Below are 18,646 nucleotides of genomic sequence, written 5' to 3'. Positions count from 1 at the left end.
ATAGAGTTTCTTAAGTGCACTTGCAAAGAAGATTGATATTAAGTTCGAAAACAATACGTTGTTCAGTGTTCTACTACGTAGTTTTAAAACTGACCGTTTTAAATTATGTTTACAGTGTTTTTTGCAAAAATACATTATTGGTTCAGTGTATAGGATTTAGTCAGAAATTGGTAATCTAGTTATATGATATGTTGGATGGTCACCCACAATTTATATTTTCAATATTTCATGTTACAAGTGTCACAGTGAGACATGGTATACAGTTGTGGTAAAAGAAAAACTAACAAAAAACCTCCAATATGTCCATGTAGACGAAAATTTTGCTAGGATGTTATTAAATGTCTCTCTATATTCGTCGACTAGATTACTTGCAAAATTAGTTTTGTGATTGAAACATACTTAATCATTTACATTTATTTTCATAATCTGTTTGCACTGTTTGCAGTAAGTGCTCTGTGTTTAGGTCGGCTTATGTGTACATTTGGTTAAAACTTTAATAAAATTGTTTGTTCTTCGTTTAGTAGTCAAATTGCCTGTACGCTGCGACACCTCTCTAATTTAGCAATTTTAATCTGTCAAATAGAAGAACTTAACTTATCCTCAAAATGAAACAAGCAGTAAACAAATATGGATAATCACATAAATACAAGGTATTGCATAGCCCTCGTAAACTTTTGGTAAAACACCAAAAAAAGTGGACATGCAGTAGAAAAAAGTTAAAACCATTCAAGATGTAAACTGACCAACATTCTAATTTATAGACAAACAACAAGAAAATTGCCTCACTCTCTCTGAAACCAAAGTGATTGTAAGGGATACTTAGTGTAACCACATTCGAAAATCTGACTAACCTAAAGTTAGGTGCAGAGTGGCCCATATTGATTAACAACTTTTTGTTATTGTATTGACTATAATTAAACACATTATTATATAATTTAATTATACAAATTTAATAATTTTTTACATTATTTTTCCTACTGGTATATTAAATTGGGCTGCATTCCTGATCAATATAGCCAGTGAGGGATAAACTTTGTGTAACAACTAGGATATTCTGATATTAGATTGTAAATTAAGAAGCCCAGTAACTAGTCAATTTGGTGGCAACACAAAAGGGACATAAAGTTTCTGGTCAATGAATAATTTACTCAGCAACCATGATATTGCTATCAATTTAATTAAAATAGTATTGTAAGTAACCATAAAAACCTTAAACAAGATTGCTCGTGTATTGCTTAGTGAAATAAAAATTAGAAACTGTCTTGATGTTACGTGACATATGTCGATTATGTCACAACTGCCAAACTGGGCCTTATCAGGACGCAGAGCTGCAAAATGAAAAGTTTCAATTTGTGTTAAATTGATAGCGGTAGACTGCACTTGCACTGCGTCACAACTGTCAGATATGTCTTAACTGTCAAGCTAGGCCTCAACGTGGAGCTATTAAAGAAAAAGTTACAAATTCTAGGTAAAATGCACTTATAGCTTCATGGAAGAAGTTTTCTGACAATTTTGACGTAACCATCAGTTTGGAAAAATGTCTTAAGATCGCGTGATGGAAGAAGGATGCTTTAAACCGAGTGCCTTGGTTCAAAAAATAAAATATAAAAACAGAAAAATTATCACAACCATTATAAGAATGCGAACAGGTCATTGCCTGACTAAGGAACATCAATTTAGAATTGGGGTGGCAGATTCCCCATTTTGTGAATGCGGAGCAATCGAGGACTTAAATTACATATTTTTCCAATACTCTATCAACTATAATTGGACCTTTAGCCCTTAGCCCTTAGCAGAATGGAGGTGTATCATCCCCATGGGTTTTCCTAGTTTGATTGAGAGCCCAACAAACATGTTAATCACCCGATTAAATGTCCATTTGATGTAGAATAAGAATGATAATAATGGCGAAAAATAATAATAATAAACTAACCGTTTTAATTAAAAAACAAACACATATATTTGTACTTAAACTGTAGACAACTGATCTTAATGTCTTTCCTATATCGTTTTTAGATAAGGTTCCCTTAAGGACCCATTTTACTCTCAGCCAGTAGTTGTGTTGTTCTCCTTTGTTGTGTGCAAAGCTCAGGAACAATACAAGACAACCAATTGATTTGTATATCGAGGCACCAAGAGGCCTGCCTGGGGATGGCCTAGAGTCAGACAAATCAAAGGCAGAAAGAAAACCCATGGCAAATTGCCCCATAAAGGGAGCAGAAGCCATATTCCCCTAGTTAGGTAGGGGATCCAGGAAGGAAGGAAGGAAGATTTTTTGATCACTGTCAACTAAGTCACAACTGTTAAAATTTGCTTCAGTCAAGGTGTGATAGTTTGAATAAAAAAAAGTTATAGCTTCATGGGAGGGAGTTTTAGACACTTGTGACATATGCATCATTTGAAAAAGAGTATTAAGAGGCACGTGATAACTTTGAGTTCAAGAAGTTCTTTTGAAGATCTTCAATGGAGGACTTTAAGTTTCTTATATCATATTCTTATTATACGTCATTCAAATAATGAGTTAGTTGATTTCATAAATATGGTTCAGCTGGTAACTAAGCACAATAGAATTGATGGTGTATCTTGCTTTAAACTTTCACACTTGTACTGTGATAAACTTACTACACTATGATCCCTTTATTCTCTGTCAGATATGTCTTAACTGTCAAGCTAGGCCTCAACGTGGAGCTATTAAAGAAAAAGTTACAAATTCTAGGTAAAATGCACTTATAGCTTCATGGAAGAAGTTTTCTGACAATTTTGACGTAACCATCAGTTTGGAAAAATGTCTTAAGATCGCGTGATGGAAGAAGGATGCTTTAAACCGAGTGCCTTGGTTCAAAAAATAAAATATAAAAACAGAAAAATTATCACAACCATTATAAGAATGCGAACAGGTCATTGCCTGACTAAGGAACATCAATTTAGAATTGGGGTGGCAGATTCCCCATTTTGTGAATGCGGAGCAATCGAGGACTTAAATTACATATTTTTCCAATACTCTATCAACTATAATTGGACCTTTAGCCCTTAGCCCTTAGCAGAATGGAGGTGTATCATCCCCATGGGTTTTCCTAGTTTGATTGAGAGCCCAACAAACATGTTAATCACCCGATTAAATGTCCATTTGATGTAGAATAAGAATGATAATAATGGCGAAAAATAATAATAATAAACTAACCGTTTTAATTAAAAAACAAACACATATATTTGTACTTAAACTGTAGACAACTGATCTTAATGTCTTTCCTATATCGTTTTTAGATAAGGTTCCCTTAAGGACCCATTTTACTCTCAGCCAGTAGTTGTGTTGTTCTCCTTTGTTGTGTGCAAAGCTCAGGAACAATACAAGACAACCAATTGATTTGTATATCGAGGCACCAAGAGGCCTGCCTGGGGATGGCCTAGAGTCAGACAAATCAAAGGCAGAAAGAAAACCCATGGCAAATTGCCCCATAAAGGGAGCAGAAGCCATATTCCCCTAGTTAGGTAGGGGATCCAGGAAGGAAGGAAGGAAGATTTTTTGATCACTGTCAACTAAGTCACAACTGTTAAAATTTGCTTCAGTCAAGGTGTGATAGTTTGAATAAAAAAAAGTTATAGCTTCATGGGAGGGAGTTTTAGACACTTGTGACATATGCATCATTTGAAAAAGAGTATTAAGAGGCACGTGATAACTTTGAGTTCAAGAAGTTCTTTTGAAGATCTTCAATGGAGGACTTTAAGTTTCTTATATCATATTCTTATTATACGTCATTCAAATAATGAGTTAGTTGATTTCATAAATATGGTTCAGCTGGTAACTAAGCACAATAGAATTGATGGTGTATCTTGCTTTAAACTTTCACACTTGTACTGTGATAAACTTACTACACTATGATCCCTTTATTCTCTCATTGGCCAACTTGTTGTTCTGAAGGACTTGAACAGTGAACTGAAGTATGAAGGCAGTTCCCTACATTAAGTTGGGTGAGCCACTTCCTAAAGCCACTTATTATAATATTTCTGTGTAAATAGGGCACATTTTTGTGCCAAAATTTTACAACTCCAGCCTCCAGAAAAGTCTAGTCAGTCTCAGTTTTGAACTGTTTTATTCAAAGATAAATGCAGAAATCAGACAAAACAGTTAACACTCATCATCGAATAGGAATTGTCGAATAAGCCCATAACAAAATTATGTTTCTAATCCAGTAGAATTCAAATAAGCTTCTGGCAACATTGCCCTTAAGTTTTCGTCTACTAGATTGTTTTACTAAGTTTTCTGTCTTTGTCTCGCTCATGCAATCATTATGAATGTTACTTTGTCAGTTACACGGTTGTCCTATCGTTGGCTTTTCTTTTACCACACTTGTATATGGAAATATTTGGATTTATAGTGCCTATATCTAAAAAAAGTTTAAAACATTTTGCTGTGTGGTTTAATTTATGGTAATTTAAGTCTAGTATACGAGATTTCTTAGGTAATTTATTCTTATTTTTTGCAATTAAGCACACATAACCTTTTCAGAGAATGGTGGTAGAAAATTTATTTTAATTATAAATTCTTGTCGGTTTTTTCAGACCGAGCATAATTAAAGAACTTGAGCAAAGGACGAGGTTTCAATAAAATTTTAGATTTATTATGCGGAAACACTTCTCGCAAATCGGAATATTGAAGACCTTTGTTACGCTTGGTATTCACGCTTCCCTTACCTTTGCAATTCTAACCTTTACCACACTGTCCGTTACATTTTTTGCAATATCTAGATGCGGTCGTAATCGGCAACGGCAAATTTTTATTCCACCTAAGGCATCGTAATTTGTCACGGCAATGCCTATATGGCTTTAAAAACACAAAGCAAAATTGTGTAGGCTCTCATGAGACTGACAAGCACAGCAACCAACAAAATAAATTAAAGTCCACCTTTTCATATTCGCATTCATTGCCAGGAGTTTAGTCAGCGGTTCGGCGGTTCTCTAACTCTGAAAAACTCGTTGATGCTGTAATTGTATTGCTTCAGCCAAAGCTATGGCAACTAGAAAATAGGAATAATGAATTAGGCTGGTCTTTGAATGATAATAGATGCAACTTATTTGTATGCATGTATGGACTGAAAATTTTGTTACCAATATTTCCAGGTTTTGTCAGAACGTGTACTATAATAAACATATAGTAGGAATTGCAAAATTGTTTGACGACTTCTGGAGTAAATAAATTTTTATAGTGGTACTGTTGCTGAGAGACAAACAAATTTGTTAAAATGCTGTTTCAATTTTTGTTTTATATTTCAATTATAATTTGTATGTATTTTTTTAGTTTCAAACTGTTTGAAAAGCGCTGACTTCAAACATGGTAAAGAGACTTAAATATAATCCAAGAACATGCGAAACAATTTTTATGAAAATTGGCTTTGACGTTCGAAGTAAGCGGATTTCCCTAGACGCATGAATGCCGATTACAATTCAGATTGACATAAATATTTACCCCGATATGCTATCAACATAAATTTGAATATCGAAAATTAATTTTCGAAATTTCGATGCGGCCACAAAGAGAGAATTGAAGAATACGCCCGTGGAAGTTTATTAATAAACCAAGTTCCTTTATAAAACAAAAAGTATTTGCATAACTCACTGTGATGAAGTTTTGAGAAAAGTTAATGTAACTGGTCTAGAACGATAAAGCAGAATGTTCAATTGTTCGTAAATTTTGATTGTTTCAATAATAGAAGCAGCATAGTTAACGAACGAAAATTGTTACTCAAAGCTATCCAAGTAACAACAAGCTAACCGCTTTCGGATAACATTTTGATAATTAGGGATTTATACGCAAATTTGCACAAATTAAACCATTAGGGGCATTTCCTGTCGCAATGAAACAAACGGGCATTGTTTTCTTAATCAACAAGGGAAATGGATGTTTGGTTAGATTAAAAGTTGTGGCTCAAAAATTCCAGTTGCTCATGCAGACGCTAATTCTCAAACTGTGCTATTTTAATACCAAACTATCTCCTCAGTTATTCAGAGGTTTAATTAAAAATTAAGCTCTCTCATTTAAAGAAATAATTTAAATTCCCAGTTAATAAGCGAGAAACCCACTGTAAACAACACTTTTCGATTATTCTCTGTGCAACGTATGCAAGATGACTTCTTACAGCCACCGATCGTTAATCACAATTTATTAAAACCCAGTAAGGAAAACTAATTAAGAATTTGAAAAATCATCATTAATTTTTATTTCCTCAACTTCGCTTACACTAATTTTATTAATGTTTGCTGGTAATCATTCAAGTTGTCACTATAGCGAAAACATATTTCCAGTTTCCTAAAAAGAAACTTTATAATTGAACAATAAAAAAGTGTCTCATTAAAGACCGTTCACGCTCGTATTGAGCTGAAAATCCGTCCATAAATAAATAGTATTAAATTTTCCGCTAAATTAAGTCCATTGAAATCCTACATTTCCAAAAAATTGCCAAGTGGAAATAGTCCATTATGGCGAATATTTTTATCAATAATTTAACGACATTAAAAGCACATGTGTTCGGGCTTTGTCGAACGGGAACCCTCGCATCTCAGTACACCAGATTCATTGTTATTATGTTTCGCTTAAAAATACTAAAACCCGCGTTATTGTTACTCAAACCGATTACAACACGTAATCCCTCGAATATACTGTTGTGCAGCCCAGTTAGGGATATTATGTTGAATTTACTGTGTTGCTCATTAAAAAAAACCGCAAATAAATTACTCTAATACCACTAAATACTATACATGCAACCGCTTTTTTGGTTGAAATTGTTTTAACTGCGCATCAGCTTATGGATATAAGGCACATCTCATCTGTTCATCGTACATTTATTTTTTGAAAACGGTTTACATAAAGAGATTCGCATTTAACTGCAACGAAGTTCAGAGCTTAGAAACTTACAACAAAACTATTTCAGCTAGCTGAACTTACGGAGTATTTCAGACACAATATTACAGAAAAATTCCTCCATAAATTTCAAAGAGAATCGACAAAATAAGCGGATCAATTCCTTGTAGCATATCTCCGCAGTAAGCTAATTTGATTGGAGCTTGCATTTGGAAATATACTAGCTCTAAAATGACATTTGGCGACAGGAATTCGATTTTACCATTGAAAAACATCCATCGGGTATGCACTCTAGCAAATCACTTTTCTTTACGGCTGCAATTCCTAGTTCGTGCATACAATAAGATTTTACCGTCAAAACAGATTTTTATTTCAAACAAAACTTATTTTACTTATATGTATACAGGGTGTCCGGAAAATACGTGTACAACGTTTGACGACAGACTCCTGACGTCAAAATATGTCGATCTAAGCCGACTTAGTTATATCCAAAATTGTCTCGTTTAGCCGGTAGAGGGCGTCAAAAATTTGTAAAAATATTGGTTTTTTACTAAATTACGTGAAAACCTGCTAATGGATTTTAATGAATTTTAGTATGTAGACTAATACTATAAAATGACGTTTTCTAGTAGTATAGTCACCGGCTGTAAATAAGTGGAAGTGTTATAAAAGTGATATAATACGTCAACATTTCTCCTCATTTTTTATATGAACGGCGTTATGACAACCCAGATATTTTTGTCGAGTGACCGGAAGTATTTTGAAGCTATTTTACCTCTTTAATATTTCCCGGTGGATGAGCTGTTTCGCCAGAAAAAAAAAAATTTACAATTACCTGCATACATCAAAGTAGGTATAATAAAGTTGAAATTATTTATTGTAAGAAACTAAGTAAACCAAAAACATTACTTAAGCAAATGTGTAAAATGACCGCCATCTTGCTGAATACACTTATCAATACTCTTTAAGAAATGAAATTGTACCCAATATTTTTACAAATTTTTGACGCCCTCTACCGGCTAAACGAGACAATTTTGGATATAACTAAGTCGGCTTAGATCGACATATTTTGACGTCAGGAGTCTGTCGTCAAACGTTGTACACGTATTTTCCGGACACCCTGTATACATTAAATAGCTTTCAGCGGTTCATACACACCAACATTTTAATAAAAAAGTACACATTTTGTGTGTTTTGGCTTTAAGAAATTATATGTTCATAAAACCTTAATATTAATAATGCATTTGAGCCAACACAAAATAATGTAATTTCCTTTATTGTTACAGTTTTCACTGTCTGACTTACTTATTAGCCTATCTAATTACTTTAACCGTCAAATAATAGTATATTATTAACCAAGGTTTAGACATAATGTTTTTTTAACACCCTGTATATGTTCTAACGGGTTGCGGTTAGCACCAGGTGAAAGTGCAATTCAAGACAAACTTTTTGACCTTTTACGGTCGCTGAAACCTCTAAAATGGCGGAGATACGGAATGTTCACAATTTTTATGTCATTTCCAAAAAAAAGACGAATATATCGGAAACAGTTGGAGTCACAGGAATTTTGCAAGACCAAAAATTTTCAGAATAACTTTGTTTACCCAGTTGACTAAGTTTACACTCACTTAGAACCAGGTAAACGCGGTAACTAATGGCAGAGCCTTAGCTCCAAAATTTAACTGTTTTTTTAACACCCTGTATATGATAAATCGTGTTGCGGTTAGCACGAGATAAAAGAACAGTTCAAGACAAATATTTTGAGGTTTTTGTAGGGGATAAAACCCCTAAAATGAGAGAGATAGGAGGTTTTCAACATTTTGACGCAATTTTCAAAAAGTTAATAAAAAAGTCGAATATCTTGAAAATGGTTAAAGTTACAGACATTTTGCAAGAGACTAAAGATGTTCAGAAATTTTCTGCACTTATTGGGCTAGATTTACCCCCACTTATAACCGAGTAAATGCAGTCACGGCAGTTAATTTCAAAATGCACTATAGTAAGGCCAAACGATTAGAAAGATTATGAGGTAACTATTAAATTTCACATAATCTTTTTAATTCATAGTTACATGTGTTAAATTTTACAGCTTTGTTCACCTATTTAACTTTGTTAATTTCACTATTTCGTCATAACATGGGTCTCTCTGTCTCTCCCCTTGTAAAAGACAGTAGTCACATTGGTCGACTGATTTGAGGTACGTTTTCTCGTTTTTTAACATCTCGTTTTTTAACATTTAACTTCTGGTACACCAAGTAAAGTAGGTTATTCTTGTAGCTCCTGAAGATGGTCATTTATGTGACCGAAACTTGTTGAGCAGACCTTACCATCTAAGGTCATAATAAAGTATTGTGGAGAAGACTGTTTGTCATTTCCTTCCTTTCGTACTCCTGCGACTCCACTGAAAGAATATGGACTACTACTTCTTTCCAAAAAAAAAACAGTCTAAATGACAGTTTTTCAAAGCATTCAATGAGTTATTCCATAAAGTGCCGCCATTATGAGTTCACCTCGAAAAAAGTGTCGCTATATAGCAATTTGGATCTCAGAAACTCGAATCCGATGTCGAAATTGCTTACCGTTACAAACCGTACCACCGTTACAAAGTTTTTGAAATTTTTTACACATTTTGAATTTTCAGATTTTAAAAATCGAAGAAAAAACTTCACTCACTTCACTACTGAGCCACAACCATAAGAACATATCCTACTCGATGTTTTTGCATATTAGGATGATGTTAGTAATTACGGAGATTGAATGACAAAAAAAAGTAACTAAAACAATGCTCAGTATATGAAAAATATATATTAATACATCTGAAAGGACAATGCAGCAATTTCTACAAAACTAATATGGTTTTGGGTCAGCCAGTTGGTGCATGACACAAGACTTCAAAAAGCTTACAATAATAAATAATAACACACATACAAACACAAAACGTTCTCAGTGACCGTTTTCTGAGCCATACCTTAGACTTTCTTGGGCTTTTAAAAGATTTCAAACGTTTCAAAGCTTAGTTTTTGGGTGAAATTCATTAGAATCCATTTTGTAGGAGATTAGGAGTGTTTCAATTGCTTTCTTATACCTTAAAATTTCTCTATCCATTCCCGAGGCACTTGATTGGTTACTTCCAGAGACAGGTCAACATAAATACCTAAAAATGGGTCGGTGGATTAAAACATTCTATTTTAACCCATGCATTGGAACTTACCTACTCGTTCTTAGGAGTATCAGATCAAAATGCACTATTTGTCTACAGGAGACATGTTTATCCCAAATTCCTTTAGCTTTCTGACCATGAATGTGAAAAACCACCATAGATTTGTTCACACGGATTTGTTTTGTTTTCCTCAACCTCAAAGGAACCTTGATGTAAATACACCTGCGTACAACACCCTCTGCCGGCCTAAAGAACTTAAAATATAGCTTCACATAGCTAACCTAATTTATCTGTCTCTGTCAAGTCAAGTATATTTATTATTTACGTAGGTCAATAATATTTCCTTTTTTATTGTGTTTGTGACAGATTAGAAGTAGAAATTAGACTCTATTTTTGACCTAGGTCAACAATGACCATTAACGTAGAGAAAACTAATTTCTCAAGTTAGTAATCGGTCAATAATGGTATGTTTATCATGTCAGTAGTGGAAAAATTACTTTTTTAGATGGTTTGTTCGTCCGTTAATGCGGTTACTAAAGTTAGTTGACTGTCCCTAGCCGCTCTCGGGTTTACTTTTCATATGAGCAGAAGATGATCAGAACATTTCTTGAAGCGTCTCAAATCGGAAGAACAAAGAGTTGAAATGTAAATTTGAATGCAAAATTGTCCAAAAACTGCTTATAATGGTGCAAATCATTCTAAATTGACAAAAAAGTAATTAACGATATGAGAGTGTATTTATTTTATTCTACCAAAAAGGTTCTGGTCTTATACAGGGTGAGCCAAATTGGTGATGGTTGCGGATATTGTTTTTCTATAAGATACAGAGTCGGTTAAATGGGGAGAAGGTTAGAGTTTAATGTTGTATAGTAGGCAGTTAAGAATCAGAATAAGTTAGTAATAATTTTATACTTATAATAGTGTTTTGTTTAATAAAAACTTATTTTTTTTAACTTGGACAGTGAGCAAATTAGGAAACTTTCAAGACCTACTTAAAAAAAAACAATTTGTTCACGTTAGGGAGGTGTCAATGATATCAATCAATACATCGTTAAAGGGAATGTTTTAGGCTCTTTCCGATGGTGCAAAAAATAAAATGACGTCTTTGACATTTATGGAAGTTAACAATAACAAATAACGATACATTTTTTGTCTGTCTTTCAGTCTTTGGTCTGTATTTCAAAACTGCCATTAACGTGTTTTAAAAACTAATAGGCAAATAACCATGCAGTGTTACCAATACTTGAATTTTTTTAGACGGGAAAATATGTAATCCAATTTGGAAACCTGGTATGAGTTTGTAAATAAAATTCTCTAAAACTGACCCTGTATCTCTACAGATAAACAAATTCCCCACACATGAATCACCAATTTGGCTCAACCTGTATACTATTAGAAAAAAAGAATTTTGCTAGTACAATATGTCATTTGGAATTATTGTAATGAATTTCCGAGTTGGGGTTTCATAACCACTTTTCTCCGTCTTAATAAAATTATTTTAAATTGCACAGTGAAACAGCAAACACTCTAAAAATGTAATTCCTGTTAATCTCCACTTGAGCCTTTACATTTAAAGACATTAATAATTCATAACATTTCAGTTTATAACTTTATTGCTAATTACAGACAGAATGAGGCTGAAGGCAAACAACTACTAAAGAATTTGCATCTTTGGCAACATGCTATTTATAGGAAAAAGTAGTATGATAATTTGTTTAGTTGGATCAACTATATTCAGTATACATTGAAAGAAATCCAATATCAAAGAAATTCATAAAATATTTTTAATAATTCTGGAAGCTTTGAAAAGTAAAGCTAATCAGATCGAGGAGTATTATTTAACTTGTCAAGTATTTGAGTTGAAATTGTTAAACCGTACAAATTTCCATCATAAGTTTATATTAATAAACGTTGGATTGAAATATTTCTATCAACATACAGATTTGAGTTTTGCTGAACTTTTATGAAAGTTTATTTCTTAAAGAAGTTGTCAAGCCTACTTAAGAAGTCGGAAGAAAGAACAATAAAACTGGAACGTTTAATATTAGTTGTATTCGCAATGTTGTGAAAGTAGTAAATATTTCGAGTCTCATAAAATATAATGAACGTTGCGGGATTGCGCTATAATACTCGATTGAGTTCTTTACTTCAAAGAATTCTCCGCAAAAGTCAAAGAAATATCACTTAAGTGTTTTCTTCGACGGCTCTCTTGATTTAACAAAAAAGGTTTGGTAAAGATGCTCTTATTGAATTCCTGCTGGCAATATAATTTTCCGTTCTTTTGTCTTAACTGGCCATTTTTAGAGCTGGTTTCCATGACAATGAATCGGTGCATTAGAGAATTAAAGCAATTTAGGAAGAAGTTTGTTGAGTGTATTACTGCAGAGCTGGTTCATTAGTTGTTACGTACTTGAATGAATATCTATTTCAAAATTAGTCGTAACTTTTTCGTTTTAAGCTGCTCCATTTCATTGAAGAGCGCGTTGGAGCAGGATCTTTTCTTTATAGCTTTGAACATAAATTGGTATAGAAATGTTAAACAGATCTATCCTACTTTCAATTTTCCACGCAAATCAAACATATGTGTGACACTCACCATAGCTCAAGGGGACCCTAACAGATTTGGCCGGGGCGTTTCAGATTTGAGATAGTTTAGTTTTTAGTCACGATTTTTATGGGATAACATCCAGATTGGCAGAGAATCATTGAAAAACTTGACAGATTTCAAATGACCCGTTTCGGCTGTTCGCTATAGCAGAGGCATTGCCTTTTACGACCCGTTTTTTACGGGTCGAATTCACCTTTATTTCCTGCTTAACTCGTTTCTGTCTTGTACGTCTCGTGCATTAAATATTTATTTCACATCTTTGCAGTAAAACGTTTTATTCTAGATTTATGCGTATTAACTGAATGAAATGGTAAATGCGAGAGTGTAAGTAACGTGCGTCGTGCCCTATTACCTATTTGTCTCAGTCAGTTAATAAGGACACTATAAAAAACGACATAGGGAGTGGTTTACGAGGAGCAAGTTTAATCCCGTTAATTAATTTTACATGGAGACGATTGTCCATTTACCATTAACAAGCGACCAAAATCCCCAGATCAAAACCGACGAAATTGCAGCCCGTCACTTACCGGTTGTCCGATAATTAAATTTATTGATTGTGTCTTACGCACTGGTGCTTAAACTCACTCCACTTTACGGAGTAAAAGTTAGGCGAACAAAATTTCTCGCTCACCACAATGAGTTTATAATTAAGTTACGGTGTCACCACCGTACCGTAACACGATCGAGCGGTATGCATCATATAGGCATATTTGTGGTCAAGCCAAGATATGCCATTATCCCTCCACTGTATCCAATTCCTACTCCTACATAAGCCTGGAGCCTTTAATATTATGGGACGCAGCCATCAAAATTCTCTAAATTGAAAATTAATTTCCCTACCCCAAAATCTAAATTTAATTGTCGAACCCGGCCGTCAGAACGGAACTTGTCGCCTATTTAGCTAAACGACGCTACATCAAAATGTATAAGCGGTTAATTTGCAAATTTTCCAAATTGCATTATTTTTAAACTTAAACTAGAGCTCTATCCGACTCTAAATAGAGCAATGCAAGCCAGTGAACAGCCTCTTTTTGTTTCAGACCGAGCTGAGGGCGTTTCCGAACACATCGTCCCGTACTGGGACCAACCCTTCTCTCAGCCATATTTTGATAACTCGACAAAGAGAGAATACACCACCACTGTTGGACAAACTGCCCATTTGCATTGTAGGGTCAGAAATCTCGGTGACCGAGCGGTAAGTTCCTAACAATTATTTTAATTTATTGTTCTACTATGTTCAGTTACTTACATTCACCATTATGATAAATCTATTAAAATTCTCGAGTAAATCCTCTATTATTTGGTTTTGATGCACCCTACAAAGTTTTGTTACCACGAAAATAGGTGAAACATAAGTAGTGCAAAATGGAACTAATCAACCGATATACAATTTATTAGTTGAATGGATTGCAAGCGAGGGCATGTGAATATTAGTAAAACCCGTATACCCTAAAAAAAATCAGGCTTGTATTAATATCAGAGAAAAGAGAAATCAATTTTTCAAAACTTTTAAAGAAGTGCGCTTTGACGTCAAATAATCCAGCACTGCAAAGCAATTTTTGTCAATGATTTTCTGGCTGTTCATCAAGTTATAATCTTTAGCAACTATTTGACAATTCTACAAAAAAAGGGTTACATCCAGGATACAGGTAGCATTCACCCTTAACTATGTAAACCAGTTCAGGATTTATTCTGCAAATACGAGTAATAATCAACACAGAATTTGGGATGTGGCCAGAGGTTATGTTTCTATTTGTCTTTTGTTTCTGCAGCAAATATAATGTTCGATCGGACATGTTTGAGAATGGTTATAGTCATTGATATCCCTGATGTAAAAATATCCAGTCAATTTCTTGTTTTGTCACCCTTTTTCGATTGGATTGTAACAAATTTTATTAAAGGTGACGTCTTTCCAATGATTCTGTAGCTTCTCAAGATTATATAATTAAGTATCTCACAAAAAATCCGTAATTATAGAAGACGCTTGTTGCCAATTAAACCCGAGTTTAAAGACGTCTTTTAGCGTGTCACGCTGTTGATCCTGACGCACCAAAAATCTTAAATTAAACTAAATCTGCTAATCTTACTTTTTATTTCATACTCCCTTAACACGACCTGCTTTAAACTTAAAATATTTAAGTGAAAACATTCATATTAAAGCCGCCGTTTGTTTTGGAGCGACTCATTGTACAAATGTCTCTTTTATTTGAGCTACCTAGCGCTATTGTATTAAATGTCTTTGTTCTTTTTCGACCTAGAGGAAATTAAAATTTAATAAAATGAAAATATATTTTGGCTTCAACGGAGTCAAAAAATTAAATTATGAGATTTTCAGCAACTTCTTCGAACTTCGAGTCCCTTAAAATAGAATTTGATTGTAAAGCTTCAAACAAGGAACGACGCTCCCTTCGATTTAATTTCGTAAACACGTACCCTAATTCTTAACAATGACAGAATGTTTTCAGTTTTTAATTTGTGGAATTGACATTTCTAGTCACGTCTAATTTGGTATTTTTAGTACGTTGTTTACTTACTTAAAAATTTTATTATGACTGAAAAAGCTTGAAGCATAGATTTAGATTTATTTATTTAACCACAATATACATGAAATGTATGTGCAGCAAGTCATCTTAAATCAAGTAAATAATTTCTACAATTTTATTTTAAATATAAAATAACATACAAAACTGACGCTCACTATTGAAAAACATAATTAAAATATTCCTCTTCCGTATAAAAAGAAGCGTCAATAAAAACCTGCTTGACCGCCCTCTCAAAAGCACAACCCTCCAGTGATGCATCAGGAAGCTTATTATAAAAGCGTGAATTAGGACAATTTTTAGCAAAGACTTGAAGTCGCCTGCGAGGTAAACGCAATAAATTAGCGTTTCTGGTGTTAAACGAATGCACTTGAGAGTGCATGGTGTAAAGCGATTTACTCTTATGAATTTCATTTATGCAGCCCAACATATATGCCGATGGAAATGTTAAGTTTTTCAAAACCTTAAAATGCTGTCTACAAGAATCTCTAGGTCCAAACCTCAACATGGTTCGGATCGCTCGCTTTTGGAGCCGGAAGATTCGAATAGAATGAACGGAGCCACCCCAAATTGCTATACCATACTGAACTTTCGAGTGAAACAATGCAAAATATGCCGTTCTTAGGACTTTTAGATCTAATGTGTCTCTCAGATGTCGCAACATAAATATGACAGTGGCAAGTTTATTAGAAAGGCAGTCAATATGCGCATTCCAACTCAGACGATCATCAATAGTCACTCCCAACAAAGTGACGGTATTACCCTTAGACACGTTATCCGAAGCAGAGAGAATCAACTGTTGAGTTTTAATATGATTTAAAACTAATTTATTATTAGAAAACCCAGACTCGATTCTCGTTTGCACCTCCTCAGAAAGAAACAACAGCTCCGAGAGTGTAGCCCCGCTAGACATAACGGTTGTGTCGTCAGCGAACAGATAACAATTGGCTGGCTTTACATACTCTGAAAAATCATGTAGATTATAAAAAGAAGAGGACCCAAAACTGATCTCTGCGGAACACCTCGCTTTAGTGGCAAGACAGAGGACAGTTTTCCGTTTGCCTCGACACACTGAGACCGGTCCAGCAGATAAGACTCGAAAAACCTTAAACAAGCAGGGCAAAAACCGATCTTTGCCAGTTTCTCCAACAGCAGGGTGTGGTCAACGCAATCAAATGCTTTTGAAACGTCATAAAGAGATAACTACACTTGATCACCCCTTTCAAGCCCCTCAACAACGCCAGATATAACAGCGCGCAACGCTTGCACAGTTGACCTGCCAGGCAGAAACCCAAACTGCTCTGCGCAAGAAGAAGAGAATTAAGAATGAATTAATATGACTTTCAGTAACTATGGAAACTGATAGTAATAGAAAATGATCTTTAATGACGTCAAAAATGTAACCAGTATCAAAACTTTGATCATGCATATACACCAAATTTTCTTAATATTGAATCAATGTTTCTGCAGTAACATAATTTTTTTTTAATGTTGCCATATGACATCCAATTTACTGAGTTACGGTTAAAAAAATATTATTATTATGATTAGCTTACAACTAATCATTTAAACAATTGAATTGCCACAAATGACATAATTAAGAAATTCTGAAATTTCCCTAGAGTTATTAGTTGTCAATTACATGTTTCATATACTATCAACATAATACTGAAAAATTTTAGTTTAATGACGGGGAGCATCAAATTTCGCGATCACTTTGTTGATTATAATTATAGTCTGTAATTGAAGGGTTTCCACTAATAATGAACATTAAATTGATGGCAGCGAAATACAAATTTTAAGTAATTTACTAGGGAAAACCTCAAAATAAGAGCATGCCCTGTACATGAATACATTCATTTGCGACTCATCATAATCATTAAACGGGGATTGAAAGCTAGGAAATTAATTATAAAATGAATCTCGGCCGTGATTGTTTTTCTCTGGTTCTGTAAATGAATGAAATTAATTGCTGTAGTGACTAATTGTGAATACAAAAGGGTAATTTTGGCGTGATATTTCTGGTAAATTTGGTATTGTCAATAAGGGTGAACTTTATTAAATGTAATTTAATTTATAAGCCATCGCCGTTGATCCGTGCAAGCAATTAGTGATTATAAAATCACCTCTTTCAATTAATATCCAATCTCATAAAAAGAATAAAGCTATTAAGGCATTTGAGTAGATGGATTTTCAGTTCGACGGGGATAGGAAATTTTGTGGTTTAAGCTTGCGCTAGATAATTCCTTTGGAGTTTGATATATTCCCTGTAATTTTCAGGAAACTTTAATAGTTTGCACCCGTCTAATTTCTATTATAATAATAGGAGGGTTGGTAGATTAGTTCCCTCACATTACCGGTACGGGTCAATTTCTATTCAAAATGCATACGCTCAGTTTATATGAGGCGTCGATAAAATTTGCAAATAAAATAGTGTTTTTCTCCATTGTCCGGTAAGGACCATGAATTTTTCATACGTCATTAATGTGCATGTACGCTATTATTTTTATTTGACTCAAATTCGTTTTACTTACAGCATAAGTAATGCCGTTTCAATAAAAGGATTCCATGTCGCTTTCATTTTATAAATCAAGAAAATTGCTGGGTTTTCTTGTCTGTCAAGTGTTCCTAGCAAAACGGCAGTATCAGTTTATATACTTCGTGATATCTTTGTTCACCGAGGAAAGTATAACTTGTCTTTGGTTTCGGAGAATTGTTCTTTATATATCTTCCTCGTAAAATAAATGTACCCTAGACTCGTAGAAATATGCCCCTTAATTTTTTCCCGTATTTGATAATACGAATCGATAAACAATGGAAATCGAGACTGTCATATCACGTTATTTGCTCTATGAAAAATTGATTTCGGTCAAACAGAATTAAAAACGAATCAACAGTAAGTGGTGCAAGTTTCCTTCGTTCTAATGATCATTTCAATAAGTGCACTAAAACAGATCATTAGTTATTCCAATTAAACATTGTTTTTGTGATATTTTATTCCACCCGAGCCCGACCGCAGTTTTTATTTCAGATTTATTAAACCCGTATTTCATTATAAAACACGAATTAGGAAAATTATGGAGCTTAATTGCTAGGCTGGGATTTAGCTTTAATGTAGGGTGTCTATAAAAGATCTTTCCAACTCTCTACAAATTTTTTTTTGTTTAAGCAGGACGTGCTGAAAAATCAATTAGCTATTATCACCTTGGTAACTTGGTGCTACTTTCGGCGGCATTTTCAAATTGCTATGTAAAATTAATTAGTGCTTATAAATGATTACTATAAAAAATTGTCATTGTTGTATTATACAGTGTGTACCGGGTGACCCAATAAGACTGTTCATCTGCCATATCTTGTAAACCGTTCGTCATATGGCTTTGGAGAAAAAAAAAATAGGGTAAATCGGCTATGAAGAATCCCTGGAAAATATTTTCAAGTTCAGTATTCTTAAATTTTAAAATTGCATTTTCTATAAATTTGGC

At 33.9% G+C, this 18,646-nt stretch overlaps 1 protein-coding gene and 1 long non-coding RNA gene across 4 annotated transcripts in view; one reads left to right on the top strand and one right to left on the bottom strand.

Moving 5' to 3' along the window:
- Positions 1 to 18,646, top strand: part of LOC145738801 (zwei Ig domain protein zig-8-like) — a 166,634-nt gene that overhangs the window by 90,999 nt on the left and 56,989 nt on the right. For 2 of the 3 annotated variants that reach the window (XM_081993861.1, XM_081993860.1), the window contains one exon: positions 13,665 to 13,819. In XM_081993861.1, coding sequence (XP_081849987.1) covers positions 13,665 to 13,819 — 155 coding nt within the window. Of the gene's footprint in view, positions 1 to 12,833; positions 12,949 to 13,664; positions 13,820 to 18,646 lie in introns of those variants that run through there. The other variant, XM_081993862.1, reaches the window with a different exon arrangement.
- LOC145739217 (uncharacterized) lies at positions 9,645 to 10,256 on the bottom strand. The gene is made up of 2 exons (XR_014180928.1): positions 10,068 to 10,256; positions 9,645 to 10,010 (listed from the first exon to the last, which is right to left on the bottom strand). It is a non-coding gene; the product is annotated as an uncharacterized LOC145739217 (long non-coding RNA).

This window comes from Ips typographus, linkage group LG16, assembly GCF_016097725.1.
Source record: "Ips typographus isolate SLU linkage group LG16, UJ_Ityp_2.0, whole genome shotgun sequence".
In the NCBI taxonomy this organism is placed as follows: Eukaryota; Metazoa; Arthropoda; class Insecta; order Coleoptera; family Curculionidae; genus Ips; species Ips typographus.
This window is presented reverse-complemented; position numbering and strand designations above follow the sequence as displayed.